Source organism: Anomalospiza imberbis, chromosome 4 (assembly GCF_031753505.1).
Source record: "Anomalospiza imberbis isolate Cuckoo-Finch-1a 21T00152 chromosome 4, ASM3175350v1, whole genome shotgun sequence".
Classification (NCBI taxonomy): Eukaryota; Metazoa; Chordata; class Aves; order Passeriformes; family Viduidae; genus Anomalospiza; species Anomalospiza imberbis.
The window spans coordinates 12,669,472-12,685,223 of NC_089684.1; the positions used below are offsets into that span (position 1 = coordinate 12,669,472).

At 38.3% G+C, this 15,752-nt stretch overlaps 1 protein-coding gene across 1 annotated transcript in view; it reads right to left on the bottom strand.

Annotated features, from left to right (window-relative positions):
• Nucleotides 1-4,483: 4,483 nt before the first annotated feature.
• Nucleotides 4,484-15,752, bottom strand: part of CPE (carboxypeptidase E) — a 56,868-nt gene continuing 45,599 nt past the window's right edge. The window contains exons 6-9 of the mRNA XM_068187148.1: nt 13,118-13,257; nt 11,009-11,108; nt 8,570-8,688; nt 4,484-7,190 (exon numbers count right to left, since the gene is read on the bottom strand). Coding sequence (XP_068043249.1) covers nt 7,092-7,190; nt 8,570-8,688; nt 11,009-11,108; nt 13,118-13,257 — 458 coding nt within the window. The 3' untranslated portion in view covers nt 4,484-7,091. The remainder of the gene's footprint in view (nt 7,191-8,569; nt 8,689-11,008; nt 11,109-13,117; nt 13,258-15,752) is intronic.

Sequence of the window (15,752 nt, forward strand, 5' to 3'; positions counted from 1 at the left end):
CTTAACTTGGGATGTCCTCCAAATTTTGTTTCTTTTCAGTGGAAATTCCCTGCAAGCTATGTCTAACTTTTCAGACATTAAAAAAATGATCAGAAGATTTTGCAGATGTTTAACATCTTGCATGTTACCCCATATGTTAACAAGCATCTGATGTTGAGTCCTGTCAGACATACATGGAAATAGAAAGCTAAAGTCAGAATCTATATTTATTTGAAAGGGCATTTATCATGTCCTGGTATAACAAGATTTTTTTCATTCAGTCTTTCAGTTTCCAGAGGAAGGCATAAGAAAGAAGTTCCTTTAGAAGTTTATTTTGCAAAAGAAACTTCTAAACCGTCTGGTAAGATTTTTAGGTCGAAATGCAGTAAAAGATTCAGCTCTACACCTCCAAAGGCTTCAGCACAGCGCATGACAGGCACGCGGTGCCTCAGAGGCAATGCAGGGCAGGCACACAGTCTGACACGAGCCGCATGATACGTATTTTAAAACATTCCTGTAAGCACTAGCTGGATTCCAGGCTTCCATTGCCCCTTTTTGAGGTGTCTGCCTGGCTCTCTCCAATCAGAGGCACCTTCTTTGCCCTCTGGGAAACCCAGCCCCCTAACACAAGGGTCAGCCTGGGGTTCACTTGCCTGCCATAGGAGTCTAATTTAGACACGATTCATAAAACAAGGAGCCTGCATCCCCTTTATGACAAACAGAGTAGGTGCCTTTAAGGATTTCTGGGCAGTCAAATGACTAAAATAGCCTAGGGAAGATGACGTACATGCTTGCCCTGCTCCCTTGCTCCCACACACGCTTGTGTATGTATGCACACTGTGAATCCAAAAGATAAACTTTGCAGTACCGTTGTTCTTTGCAGTAAGACCTTTCTGGGTCCTAAGTTTTTATGCATTAAATGTTTGCAAAAACAGACCTCCAAAACTTTTATTTATGTCTATTGAAACCTAGTAGCACTGGGACTGGAGTGAATGCCCTCCTTTCCCACACATTACTAATAAATGCTGTGCAGCACAAGCCAGTCAGTCAGTTGTTTTCCAGTGTACTCCTGCTCCCAAAGCTGCTTCTGTATTTCATCCAAAACTTCTTTAAACCGAAAAGCATTCCCTCCCCCACAGGAAACAAAGCAGATATGCTGATAGATGCATGTACAGGGATAAATATGAGTAACATGATAAACCTTCAAATATACTACCTGAATCTGAAGGGGAAAGTAGGTGGTATGACATTTGCTGATATTCCTTTACAGATTTGAGTTTCTTCAGTCACTTCTCAGAAACCATGTCTCGATTATGTCTAACCTATGGAATCCAGGAACAACTCCCAGTTTCCAAGTCTTAATGTGTGCCTCCCACACTCTGGTGTGGAGTCACAGGCACAGGCCAGCTCATCCCTTCTATACCACCAGCAAAGCGCAGCAGCTGTGTGCTGCTAAAGGAAAGCCAAGCACAAAGGCCAAAAGCAAGCTCCTGGTGGGGTCCCTGTTCTGGAGACCTGAAGATTCACAATGCCAGGCCATGCCTGACTGAACAGGACATTGCAGCACCCCAGTAAATTCACAGTTGTGCCAATTATGGTGTGGACAGTAGACAGGAAGTTCTGAATGCCTCACCCCTGGAAGTGTTGAAATTCAGGCTGGATGTGGCTTGGAGCAACCTGGTCCAGTGGAAGGTTCCTTGCCCACTGCAGAGGGGTTGGAATTACACCATCGTTGAGGTCCTTCCAACACAAACCATTCTGTGATTCTGTAATTCTAAGTGCAAACTTGGGATCTTTGTAGACACCAGAAAGCCCTGTAATCCACTCCTGATGGGTCTTGGAACAAGTGTTCCTTGAGCTTCTCAGGCTGGGCTAGTTTTTGACACACCCTGTGAGAGAACTGGAAGCAGCCAAGAAAAGCCACATGAGCAGATATTTAGTGAGCTGAAGGGAGGGAAATCAGACTGTAATTCTGTGCTGTTCTTGGCAGCCAAGTCCTCTCTTGAGTGTTGTCCATAGTTTCTGAAATGTGTTTTATTTACCTTTTGCACAAGGGGTGCTGGGATAGGAAGGAAGGATGTTGGTTCTACACCTTTGGATACCAGTGCGTGCACCACAGCACACCGCAGGGCTGATGCTCTGCTAAGCTCATGAACTGGAATCTCCCATTGCCACATGGTCTTGCAACACTGTGGATCCTTTTTTTGCTGCCATGCTACTGGCAGGTGAGATGTTCATCTAGCTGTGCATTTTGTCTCTAAATTAGGGCCCCGATCACATTCTCAGTGGGTGAATGAAACAAAAACGGCACCCAGATTTACCTTCTTATCTTTCAAAGGCTTAAGTGAGCTGTAGGTTGCAGCTGGTCAAGCTAATCTCCTTGATTGCTACTTTGTGTCTTGCAATGAAAGTTCTATAACCAATTTTGCACATTGTGAAAAAGTAGACTTAATTTCTTGTTTATTATTTTGCATCTTTCTCCTAGAAAAGATGAAAACAACTACTGCTCATGCAGAATGAGCAGCCCTGACAGCAGATAGTTCTGACTACTCAGATTCCAGGCTTAAAGGTCTTGTAATAACAGGAACCTTTCCAGAGTAGCTTTACTTTAACACTAAAGACATAGACATACTGCACTCCCAGAATCCCACAGCCACATAACCCTATTCAGCCTTTACCAAAGAACAATTAGAAAAAAGGTTTGCAAAATCCACTTATTTCTCAACACCAGACTGCTTCCAATGCATTTCCAGATGTCGAATTCCTTCTCCATTCCCAATGCAGGAGCCAAATTCTTCAGCTTCTCTCTTTGTCAATTTCCACCGTGCACAGGGATGTCTGATTAAAAAAATCTGTAGTGACTTAACTGAATATGAAAGGAGAACCAAGATAAAATAACATGGATTATTAACCATTAATTCAGGGAAAATGTAGCACTGTGATAAATGATGCCTAATCATGGATGTGTTTAAGTCATTGCTGAAATGACTTAAACAGAGCAGAGAGGTAAAATAAGGAGGGATGAAGAAAGATCAGCTTTGCAAGGCTAATTTAACTCAATTAATATACTCCCATTATCACAGTCAATAAAAACAAACAGCAGTTGTTTCTAAGTATCTCATTTTTATGCTGCTGATTCCAGTACTTGTTATACTGCTGAAAGCTTTGGTCTCTGGATGCATAGGATTACATCAACTTCTCAGGTGTCATCCACTTCTCTTGCTAAAGCAGGCTTTAGAAACAAAAATTTGAAGCAAGCTCACTTGAAACCCTCAAAGCCAACAGGCAACACACACACTGTTTTGGGGTTTTTAATGCCATGAATTTCAGAAAATCTCCTGAGTGTTTTCATTTTCTGGGTATAATTATCTAAGTCAGAAATAATGGAAGAGAGGCTGTGTCAATGACCAAACCTATGAGCCAGTTTAACAAGCAGTAAATTATTCATAACAGACATGGCTCTACACAAACAGAAACATACACAGGGAATAAAATACTAGCAAGGAGATGATCAGAACAAGTATTTTGCAAGATTCAGGAAGGTAGAAAGCAAGCACTGCAGTGGCATTTCTCAGTCCTGCATTTCCAGAGCTAACCACAAGCAGGAAACAAGGCACCCCGACAGTGGAGCAGGTTTACTGGGAAGCTCTAGAGAGCTGCTCTAACTCAGAGACGCTGTCATTAAACTGCTGCTGTTCTACAGCCTCCACAAACATGAGTCAAACTAAACACAGATACAGGAGAACATCAGCTCATTGGAACGGCACCTTTTAACATTAAATTCCAGCTCCTCTAAATCTGTCTTCTCTGAAACCTCTTACTTTCATGGCCTAGTATTAAGCATTCCTAAGACACCTGTTATAGTTGGTAAAAAAAAACCTCAGAAAAATCTGGTAGCAATTCTTTCTAACCCATCATCTCAGTTTTAATTTACACTTTAATTATGTTATTAGCAGCTCAGGACTAACTAAGGCTGTATGTGAATTTACACATATGGATGTGAACACCACAACCTAGCTGGAAAACACAATTCAGATGCAGTGATTTTTACTGACTTCTGTTTTTCTATAATCCCGACCCCTGCAGTTATAAGGAATGTGTAGTACCACAGATTTGCAAACACGCTGCACAATGTGCTTTCTAATCCTAAGAATCAACACAGAAAAAGATTTGTAAACACTGTAAGACAGACACACGGAAGTGTATGCCCTGTCTGCACCAACCCTGCACGGAGGCAGAGCATCTTATTAATGTCCCTTATTTGACTTGAAAGTCTCCATGGGAGAAGTGCTCAGAAGGATGTATACTCCAAAAGGAGTAGCTTCTGGCACAAAGTTAAGGAGCTGTGGATGGCTCTCGAGATATCAGCAGTAATTCTGTCCTCCTTTCTCTGTTCAAACAGCGAATTAATTGTCATACACACTCACTAAGGAGGTTTATGGCATACTTTGCAGACATGCACAACCAAAGAGGTCACATTTTGAACCTGCAAATTATTCACACATTTTACATTTTAAATAAAACTGTAGATTTATTGTACAATAGTACAGCATGTGCCTTTTTAACCAAAAGCTCAGCATCACTTAACACTTTAATCTTCCATTAAACATACACAGTCCTACAACACAGCTCAGCTCAGCAAGCTACATAATGAATTAATTTATTGAGAGTCCTGGCTATGCTTTTCTTAAAGATGTTTACCTAGAGCAAGAACAGTGGCAGTGGTTCTGGTGCTGTAACATTTAATCACTTTAATCTTTTCTCAACACAATAATAGCAAGCAGTCATCTAGAGCACAACAAACAGATCACTTAAGGGACACCACATTTAATTGCAAATGCATGAAACAGTAGACCAGAGGATCTCACACACATCACACAGGTGTGGATTAGAAACCTGTTATGAGCTCACCTTGATGTAATGTCTGCACTAACTATGCCACAAGAAGACTGGATGCATGACAGGCATCGTACCATGAAGAAGTGTCATTTGGATTGAAATTCTTAGGATTGAAAGAGGCAGACCAGGTTGTTCTGTACAAATATACACTTGCCTTATTACATTAGTTTACATTCCTGTAGCCATTTGCCATTTGACAGCAACATCTTGTTATAATTAATTTTTATACCATTTACTTCAACTTCACCCGGTTCAATTTAAAAAAAGGATCATTACTCACAGACACAGAATGTGTTCTGTGCCACATCTTGGCCTTTCAAATTGTCATAGACACCCAATTTGGTGTAACCAGGCATCCTTTATGCATGTTCTTGTGCACAGCTAGCCACAAGGTGTTATTAAGACACATTCAGATAAGATTCTTTATTTGCCACTGGGGTTTTTCATTGCAATAGAGATTCAAAGCTCATCACTATATAATGATTTATATTACGTAAATTTCCTCTGAAATTTGGAGTCAAACATCTACAACCCCAATGAGCTGCAGGTTACATCACAAACTCTTCATCAGAGAGAGAAAGTTTATGCTTTTTTATTGCTGTTCAGTTTACCATTGTATGTCAAACCTTAAGCCTGTTCCTTAAAAGGATCAAGTGCTATTTTTATTAAAGAATTTAAAATTCTCAGAAAACAGTATTTGCAGTAAATTTTTAAATACCCAAAGGAGGTAAATTTGGATCCTACCCCTGAATATGTGATTTTTCACTTACAGCAGGAGTGTGATAGTCTGCTCTTGATTGGTTCAGAACGAGCATCAGCTAAAATAATATGCTAATCAAAACACAGAGACTGGTATTAAAGAAACAGAGGAAGGAAATCTATATCAAATATCTGATCTTGAATTAAAATAGACTAGCAATATATGTAAGCTTTCAAACAGATGAAATGCTTAGCTTATCTCAAATAGCATACCAGGAGTCACTTCCGAAGAATTATACCAAACTTGCACCTACTGTGGTCCATGTGTATTCTCTGGCTCTGCAAATTTCACTCATCTTGGCCAAAATACTATAGCATGCTAATCAAAGTATAAAAAACTAAAAAGGGACCAAAAAGAATTGTTTTAAATCAAAATTGCTTTTGTATCACCGTCAACAATTTTCTGAAAATTTCACCACACTGAAAAAAGTTTCACTTATCTGTCTTGTTTCTAGTTTTAGATAACACTAGCCAGCAGCAGAAACAGAGCTTGAAACAAATCCATTCTTGACTTGCAACACTAAAAATACAATCTCAGTAGAATTCCAGTTGTCTAAATGGTAATATTTTGATAGCCTTCAGTGAAAAGATGAACTTTTAGCTGATTATCTAGACATCAATGTTACAAGTAAAGATTGAAAAGGTAATTATTTAATTAAAACAGACTTCACCTGAAATGATTCTTTTCTTGCCGTAAAACAAACACAAGCAGCATATAAATGAGATGCACTAGCTCTTCTTCCACTCAGAATTTCTAATTTGTTTAACAAGTGATGAGAAATAATTAAAACTTGATCTTCAAACATTATCACCTGTTTAAGGAATAAAGCTCGGCTTTTTCCTGAATTCATGCTATGCCATCTTTTATTAAAGAATTTAAGCAGATTCTTTCTTGTTACTAAAATGAAGTCAGTTTGTGTTTCTTACATATTTAAATAGCTCCAACACCAGAGACATACAAAGTATTATACTGAATTTTAATCCTTGTAAAACATTATTTCACCACACACTGTTATTATAAATCTTTTCAATAACATCCATTATAGAACTCAGTAAAGAGCACTGTCTACCACTATGCACTGTCAAATATTTCTGGCAATATCAGTAATCGACTAGAGCATATTTCTTTTTTAAAATCAAGTGTTAACCTACATATTCTGAACTTGCAAATAATACACAACAGATTTTACTGTCATATAGGCTGCATATTCATTCATTTCTTCTGATTTTATAGAAGAGTAAATTTTCTATAATAATATGAAAGAAAATTAATAACTTATTTATCTACCTAGGAGGCTAGTAGTTATTTGTAATCATATTAATCAAAAGATGACTGAAAAATTCAAAGTTAATTATTGTGAAGTGCACAAAATCTAGAATATAGGGAGTTTCCACAGTACATTATACTAAGTCAACATATAATAGATTAAAAGCTGTAAAGCCAGAATCCTTATTTAAAAATTTAGTGTTTCTGACATCATCTTCCACCACTCCATCAACTCTTCTTTTTCCTCTTCTTTTCTTTCAGACAATGACTCCAGTTCAAAATCAACCTGATTAAGAGAAACAATCAAAAACATCAATAAGACTTACAGATAGAGAATAGTTAGGCTTTTAAGAGTCATTTAATGAAAGAAGATGCTTAACACAAACATAGAGCTTAGAGAGGTACCTTCTGGTTCAGGCTGGGTTTATTCGTAAGTGTCTCAAAGCCGATTTAAGTATGTGCAATACTAGTATATCAGCACAATAACTTATCTAAAAATACACACAGGTGAACAAAATTTCCTAAAGAACCAGACATCTGTCCACTTGTATTTGACTTGACTAAAAATTTCAGAAAATATGGGCCAATGAAATTAAAACTGAGTAATAGCCAGCCACATAAATCATAGAGCATATTATAAAAAGTATCAACAGCATATTGCCAACACAAATCACAGAGTATTCTGAGTTGGAAGGGACCCACAAGGGTCATCAAGTCCAACTCTTAAGTGCTCCATTCTCTAACAAGCTAAGCTAATCTCACCTAGCACCTAGAACTGCAGACCCCAGCATATCAAAACATGCATTCCATTTTATGTCATCAAAAAGATCTAGAGAGCTTTTCCTAACACATGGCTCATTAATGTAGATACAATGTGCTAGTTTCACAGAATTCACAGAATTCACAGAATGACTAGGTTGGAAGAGACCTAAAGATCATTGAGTCCAACCCATGCCCTAGGACCTCAACTAAACCATGGCACCAAGTGCCACATCCAGGGATGGTGACTCCAACACCTCCCCGGGCAGACCATTCCAGAACTTTACGACCCCTTCTGTAAAAAACTTCTTCCTTTAATATATCTTAACATGTGATTCACACTAGTGAAATAGCATTTATTTTAAATTCCTCCACATCTGTTCAGAGAGTGAATTAAAAATGCTTCTGAAACCTTAGATGCAGTGTAGGTCTTATTAACCTCACATACTGGATATCTATGCAAAGCAGTGGCCCATTGCTACCCTTGTGCACAAAGCTGGCCACTGGTTTTAACCTGAGCAGGTACTCATTTGACAAATTAAATATAAATATGTCTCAATCAAAACCTCAACAACCCTTAGTTTTTATGTTGTGCTATTAAAAGATATTCTATAATATTCTGATTGGCTATTCAGACATGTACTAATAACATGTTATCTCAATATTACCCTTCTCCGTGTCTTTTTATTATAAATAAGAATGCTAAGAGATTAAATGAGTTTACAGGGACATTACTCTCACTGGCTGGTATATCAAGTGCTGGAAGAGTAATTTCCAGACTTTCTAAATTAACATGTTCTGGAATATTCTGAAAAATCACCTCCTGCTTACATTTACACTGCAAAGGAAAAGGGGACTTTTAAATGTATAATAGGTGATAAACAAACACAAGTGGTGAGCACTTACCACAACAGCAGGGCTGAAGGGCACAGCCACTTTTTTAGTTATTGCTAGATAGCCTGGTGCTGAGGCCGTAACTTTGTAATTTCCAGGCACAAGCAATCTCCAGTAATCACCATCCTTGGCTGAAAAGAAGAAGAAAAGGACCCAAATAAATATGTATAAGATTAATTACACAGCTAAGAAGAAAGGCTCATATGTCAGTCTTTTATATTCCTGTCAGTGCTTTCTTTTTGACTGCCTGAAAGTAGTCTTCCTTCTTTCTTCCTTCTTCTTTCCTTCAGTAAAAGCTGTATATATATATATATATATATATATGTGTGTATTATATATGCTTCCTTTCATGTAATCAAAAAAAATTTAAGTTTTGAAGTTGTGCTGGAGCCCCCATGAAAGATTATGCCTGCTGAGGCTGAAGGCTCTCCATTACACTGAAGAAAAGGACAATATGGGACATTATTCCACTTTAGAAGCACCCCCCAGCCAATGTAAAGTCCCTGCTAAGTGTCAGAGATTCTGTTTGAAATGTGATACAGATTTTTAATGTTCCTCGGTATTCTGATAATCCAAGTGTAAATAAATTTTATTCTCATCAAATTTAAATAAGTGGGACTACCTTTCTCATCTTTCAGAAAAAGCTATAAATCATAATTTCCTAGAATATTGCATGTTTATCACCCTTGAAGCACCATTACCTACATGTTTCAGTATCCAGTCATTGTCAAGGGTTTTTTCTTTGGTTCAGAGAAATAAAGAAATGGAAGCTTGATCCACTCCAGTCAAAGATAGGCTCTTACTACACTGTTACTACAGATTATCTTTTCCAGTCACAGAATCAAAATTCATCATCATCTTCTCTAGAAATGACCCTATTGCATTTTCACAAAGACTCAGATCTTCCCTGCACCAGCAGTAGGCAATTATCTAATCTGTCACAGGCTAATAATTTTATTTGCTCTACCTCCAGAAAACATTGCAGAGCTATTCTCAAGTTCAGCTAGCAGTGCCATTTAGAAGATTTGGCCATGGTCTTTGTACTAGTCCCTTAAATGCTTTTTCACCACATCTGCAGCTACATAGTGTACAAAGGAAAAAATTACTTAAATATCTGCTATTTGCAAGGTCAAAAAAATGTCAGTAGTCAGTCCAGTTGTTCCCAGATTTTTCTCTTCATAAAACAGAATGGGAAAAAAATGCTGTAGAACTACAGTAATGATCTATTCTAATTTCTGTCACTGGAACAAAGCAGAATTTCAACTCTTGAATAAAGAAGCAGGAGAAAAGCCAAAGAATATTTCTCCCTCATTTTGACTGTGCTAATATTCAAGTACTTGTTTTCATCCCTGTTTTGACAATACATGACTTTTAGTCTTATACACACAATGATGTAAAAAGATTTATGATTAGATGCAATTTTTGTATCATAGAAGCATGAGCTCCTCTCTCTCAAATACCTCTTTGCACAGTTTATTCCTTTTTTATTATGCCTAACAATTTATTTCCAATCTCTATACATTTTGCCTCCTTGTTTACAATGACAGAAGGTAACTAATGTTTTCACAGACTGCTGTCCTGCTTGGCAGAAGTGCTGGTGGTCTCTTTGCAGGTGATGTGCAAATGCAAATCAGAGGTGACTGAATATTTTCCCAGTCCTGTTCCATAATATTCTGCATTTCTGTGACAGTATGGTGAGACATATCATCAAGAAAATGACTTATGCATAAAGCAGTGACATTTACTTATTGTTTTTCTAATTGCTATCTTTTGCAAATCAAAAAATGTCATTCAGGATAGGAGAGCGTAGGTGTATAGGGAAGGCTGAAAGTTGGCACACTGTGCAAGCTACCTTCTGAACTCATTCCTAGAACAAAGCATATGATCACTGAAGACGTGACACGTCATTTTCTGTCAACACCAACCAACATAATGCTTTCATCTTTTAGAATCACCCTTCTGAAAAAACATCACGTAATTGTAAACAGCAGAGAGAATTTATCTTTGCTGAAGGAAGTTATGTAAATTGGAAATCTGTCAAGAATTTATGTACCAAAAGGTATGATTGCATTGTAAAAAATATAACACTTTTGGACTAAAATTTAGCCTTCAAACTGAAAGCAGCACTGTTGACAGGGCTTTAAATCCTGTCAGAGCTGTGAAACACTATTTGCTTCACAAATCAGAAGACAGACCTAGAGCATTAATAACCAAGAGCCACCCGAACCAATTTACATCAGAGATCCATGAAGTAAAAAAACCAGTCTCAGCTACTCTGAGAGCAAAACACAAGTGAAAGATTTGTGAAATCCTCAACGCAACAAACTTCTTGAGGTACAAAGTACCGTCCTGTTTTCAAACTTCTGCTCCCTTAAAACTGCAGTTAAAAAGATGTGAAATGGCTGCAGGTTGCCAAGCCAAGGAGAAGCACTGCTGAGGTACCCCACTCACCTGATGTAACATCATGGCTTATTCCCTCCACAGAAATTGTAGCATTTGCTATTGGATTGCCCTGAAGATCTTTAACAAACCCCTTCACTCCTCGATGAATCTAAAATAAATAAGGTCACCAACAAATGGTAAATAAAAACTTCTTAAGAAAAGATGGTGGACTTTGGCAATGGAACACCTATTGATATATCTAACAAAGCATGCTATGAACCCCACAGTCTACAGGCTGACCACTATCAATGATAAATACTAAATATCATAATGGAACAGGGAATGAAGAGGAAAAATAATTCACCAGGTAGTTATAATAATATATCTGTTCAATGCAAGTAATTCTCAGAAATACACAGCAAGTCATAATACCTGTAAACATTCACTTGCAAATCTTTGTCATATTGGGGATTAATGAATGCACAGAAAAGCTCTGAAAGAACGGCCTACAGAAACCTTTTCTTTAAAGTTTTACCAACTGTAAGAATGTAGAGCTAATGAGATAATTCCTTTAAGGTGAAGCATTAGCAAAGTAAATGCAGTCACTTGGACTTCAGTGGGCAATCCCTCTGTGAGATGCTTGAGCTTTCTCTTGTGCACCTCAAACATCCAGTTCTGTGAGCTGGGACCACCGAGAGTCAGAATACTCCCTCCTGGCCTGTGGGAGAAGGGCAGTAGTGGGTCATGTCCTTGCTCCGTCATGCTCCAGGTAACAGTCCCAGCACCTTAACTGTCTGCTCCCAGTATATATGAAATTAAAAGACTGATATGATCTCAGCGTGCGGAGAGACCAGTCCTGGCATTGTATCTTAAGCACAGTCCGAAAGCAAACTCTTCAGAAGAGATAGGATCAACTGCCTTTTCATGTCCAGAAATGGGGAATTCTTGGTGCTGGGGATGAGGGGATGTTGGGAACCTCTGTGGAAATGCACCTCTCTGTGAGCTTGGAAACAAAGCAGCAAAGTACTGTAAAAGTTCAGGCTTCTCCCAGATTCCCTGTCCTTTGAAAAGGCTTGTGGATCCTGAGTTTTATTTTGAGATATTGGCGTTCCCTTTTATGAACCTATATGGTGCATTCGGCTGCTGAATTTTAGTTCAGATTCCTCTAATATACACTGTGGGAGAAGCCTCAGAAAAGCAGAAATTACATATTTGCTCTGTCCTCAGCACTCCCAGGGGAGCTGGAGGATAGACCTGGTCATCTTATCCTGCAAGAAGATGAAAACCAATGCCAAACAGACCATCTGAACTTCAAGGATAAAGCCAGTAGCTCTGCAGGAGCAGAGGAAGTTGGCAAAATAGTATCTTATACATGAGCAATTTTGAAAACGCAGTGACAACATAGCTTTCCATGAGCCAGAGAAAATTAACCCCTGTGCAGAGGAGCTGAAAAATTTGAGGTGGATTCCATAAAGAATGGGTAAAAACCTGCAGGACACGTACAGCTTTTTCCTCAGCCTACAGATAATGTTTTAATGCAACAGGATAACACTTCAAATATTCAAATATTTCAGATTTCTGGGTAACTGAAGCATTTCTGCATAATTAAGTCCTTAAATAAATGAATGTATTAATTGATGGGCTCTGCTAACAAAGTGTGTTTCTCATTTCACAATCTCAGGTGTGCAACCACTAATGATATCAGATTTATTTGTAACTTTTAACTACAATATTCAGATTTCAGAAATTCTCTATGGTCTAATCCAGCTGCCCAGGTCCCTGTACCTCCACAGAATGGTCCATCCCACGTCTGCACACACACTGGAATATCTGCAGAGGGCAATCCATCTCTCTGAGCACACACACCAGCACTGGGGGAGTCAGTCATAGACTATGGAGATTTGTATTTTTTTTCACTGAGGAACTCAACACAAATAATTTAAATTAAATGTCTGTAACAGCTTAAGTAGGCTGAGAAGGATTCTATACTGCAAATGCATCTTTTTCCACTCTTCTTCCACTTATTTAAAAATACCACACAGGAATTACCACCACAGAGACAAATAGAATTAAAGCAACATCTAGATTAATATGATATTTTGAATTAGATGTTCACAAAGCACAAAGTTTAGAAGCTTTATGCACAATAACTGGTTTTGCCATCCTCTTCTCTGTTACCTGCTCAATGTAATTTATAAGAGAGTTCTTGTTGTCCTCCCAGTAGCCCTTCAGAGTTTCTTCAGGTGGGAATTTTTCACAGCTAAGCTCCACTGTGATTTCAAAGCAGTTGCTGCTGAGGTAATTGAAATCCTGCATTCCTGCAATGCCAGAAAAGAGGCAGTGATGCATTTGGCATATTCTGAAGTAAATAAGGGGGGACACATGAAATGCTGGGACTATTAAGAAAAGAACAGTTATAAATACAATTGGTGCAACTCCACTCCATCTGCTTAATTTTGAATTCAGAAGCTTTAAATCAGAGAAACCAATAAGACAAATAATTCCAAAATACATTTTCTTCCCAGGGAAAGTTTAGAAAAGCCTTGATAAACAGGCTGTATACTTCTACTTGGTGCTGCATGTGGCCTGTATACTTTTAGCTCATGCATTTTTGGATAGCTGATATATAAATTATATTTTTCCTCTTTGGAAAATAAAATTATTTTAGATCATGGCTAAAATATTTCCATATTAAAAGGACAACCAAAAAAGATGCTTACCTTGTAAGCCAAGAAGAATGACAATTAATTATAAAGCAAATTAAACATAATAAAGTGACATTGAAAAAAAGATTTATAAAGATGGGTCAAAAATGTGTTGAGGTTTTTTTCTGAAAATATAATGTTTTGTGTTACTAATATTTTACATGGAAAACATTTAACTGTCAAGATTTTCTGCATAGATTTGAAATATTCTCCACCAAAGAAATACAAAATAAAACTTCCTAAAAAATTTATTTTTATAAAATTATTTCTATGAAACAGGTTTCTCCAACTCAACACCCCTGCAAAATCAATATTAGATAGCCTTTGAAAGAGAGGAGAAACATCACTATAAATGCAACTTTAATAATTGAAATTTTAAAACATAAGTAGCACAGTGGCATCATCACTAAGAATAAAAACTTGATGGAGAATATTCATTATTTTACATTCCTGAGCCCCTCCTCGTACTACATGGGTGTGTTGGCTATTTGCTTAAATTGGTCAACCAAAATCGAAGGAGGCTTCCAGTTTTGTAACTGGATCAACCAGCTGGAGAGGAACAGTGGCCATCCCCAGGAGGGTTATAAATATATGTTTTGCAGAAGCTAAGGTAGGACCATCCCTCGCCTTCCCAGTCTGTCTAGCTAGCAGAGTCAGTGGATTCTCAAATGGAGGCCTGAAAAGAAAGCAGCCATCAAGCCTTTTGAGCAGCCCCATGGAAGTCACTGAGGGATTGAGAAGTGTTTCTAGGACAGCCAATTCATGCAGCTCAGTGCTCCCCTTTGCATGCTACACATGATACCCGAGTCAGTCTCTTTACTAAGCACCAGTGCTGTTCACGGGTCCATAACGGCCCAGAGAGCTGGTGTCACATCCCAAAGAGAACCCCGAGGACAGCAAACAGACTGAGTCAGGTGGGATTTTGCCAAAACACTAGGGTGAAGATGCTCTTTTCTGCCAACCAGGCAACAAGACTCCCAATTACTAACAGGCACAGGGATTTTTCTGATTGCTAAAAGAGCCTTTTTGTTTCTAATGCTGATTTTTTTTTTTTTTTTTTTTTTTTTTTGAGAAAAATGAGGACACATAAGGCAAAGGCTTCTGGGAGGGATGGCTCTGCTATTCCAGCAGGCAGAACTCTTAGATGGACCATTTAGCAATACACAGCAAGTCAGCAGTGGAGTCATGAGTAAAATCCTGACAGTGGTGCTGACTAGCATGCATCTATTCTGGACGCTAGATAATTATGTTTTTCTTGATTTTTGTACTTCTTCTAAAAGAAAGAAAGAATGCGTGAAGAGAAAAATGCGAGGGCACAATGTAATTTTACTGTAGTGATCGTAATTCTGGACCATTACTGTTCCAATTGTCAGAAAATTTCTCTTTCCTCCCAAAGTATTACTCAGGGATGCCCCAGTTTCTCAAGAACAGAAAAAAGAAGCAATATTTTTTCCAGTTTTCTGCACAATGTCCATATCCTATAGTTTGTTTCCCAGGGCCTGGCCTTATTCCAGCCATGTATTGCTCCTGAAAAATTTCATCTTTTGTATCTCTGGGACAGAGAATGGGATGAAGTTGGCCAAGATCTAAACTATGGCCTACCACATTTGCAATCCAGAGTGCATTGGGCTGCGCACTCTTGACCTCCCTGTTCACAACGGTGATTAGGTACAATACGCAAGAAACCAAAACATTTCCAAAGATTTATTGAATATTGCAGCAACTTCGCTGCCCCTGGTCAAGTCCTCCAAGTGCCCTATCCATGGCATGTATCCCATGCATGCACATCATCACGCTCCCAAAGCCTCTCACTGTGACAGTGTAGCACTGACTTTCTCACACTTTAACAGGAACTGCCCTCTGAAGAGCAGAAAGGCTTAGATACCTCAGATATAACTGAGATTCAGCAATGAATGCCCTTTATTGCTGACCATGAGTAGGACTTTGAAACTGAGAACACAAAAACTTCTCTGTTGCGCTACTCCAGTGATTGAGGGACTAGAGTGTCTTTATGTTACTGCTTACAAAATTAAGCTTGGAATATGGGAAAAATCCGAATTTCTTCAGGATTTAATAAAGGAACACCAAGCTTCATAAATGAATTGGAA